Source organism: Eurypyga helias, unplaced genomic scaffold (assembly GCF_000690775.1).
Source record: "Eurypyga helias isolate BGI_N326 unplaced genomic scaffold, ASM69077v1 scaffold23843, whole genome shotgun sequence".
Taxonomy (NCBI): domain Eukaryota; kingdom Metazoa; phylum Chordata; class Aves; order Eurypygiformes; family Eurypygidae; genus Eurypyga; species Eurypyga helias.
Window position 1 is genome coordinate 2,050 of NW_010243401.1, and position 409 is coordinate 2,458.

General features: G+C 59.4%; 1 protein-coding gene across 1 annotated transcript in view; it reads left to right on the forward strand.

Moving 5' to 3' along the window:
• The window catches only part of LOC104507959 (long-chain fatty acid transport protein 1-like), a gene marked incomplete at both ends in the record, with an annotated part of 2,351 nt that extends 2,045 nt beyond the window's left edge, over positions 1-306 (forward strand). Inside the window, 3 exon segments of the mRNA XM_010149408.1 lie at positions 1-9; positions 11-56; positions 180-306. The exon segment at positions 1-9 is cut by the window's left edge and continues 152 nt beyond it. Coding sequence (XP_010147710.1) covers positions 1-9; positions 11-56; positions 180-306 — 182 coding nt within the window.
• Between the last annotated feature and the right edge of the window lie 103 nt (positions 307-409).

Sequence of the window (409 nt, forward strand, 5' to 3'; positions counted from 1 at the left end):
AGGAAGTCTGCGGAGCCACGGAGTGCAACTGCAGCATTGCCAACGTGGACGGGAAGGTGAGGGCCGGGCGGGGGGCACGGAGAGGGGGAGAGGCTCCGCTGGCTTCCCCGGCGGGGAGCGGGGCGCAGAAACCTGGCAAAAATCTTACGTTTTGGGGGTGGTTTTCTGCCTTTTGGAAGGTCGGCGCCTGTGGATTCAACAGTCGGATTCTGCCCAATGTTTATCCCATCCGGTTGGTGAAGGTGAACGAGGACACGATGGAGCTGATCCGGGATTCCAGGGGGCTCTGTATCCCCTGTCGCCCCGGTGAGCGATAACCCGGAGAAAGCCATCGCAGCTTCTGCCCCTGGAAAAAAGGGGGATATAACCAGCTTTTTATTCTGAAAACATCCTGCACGTGGGTCGGGAC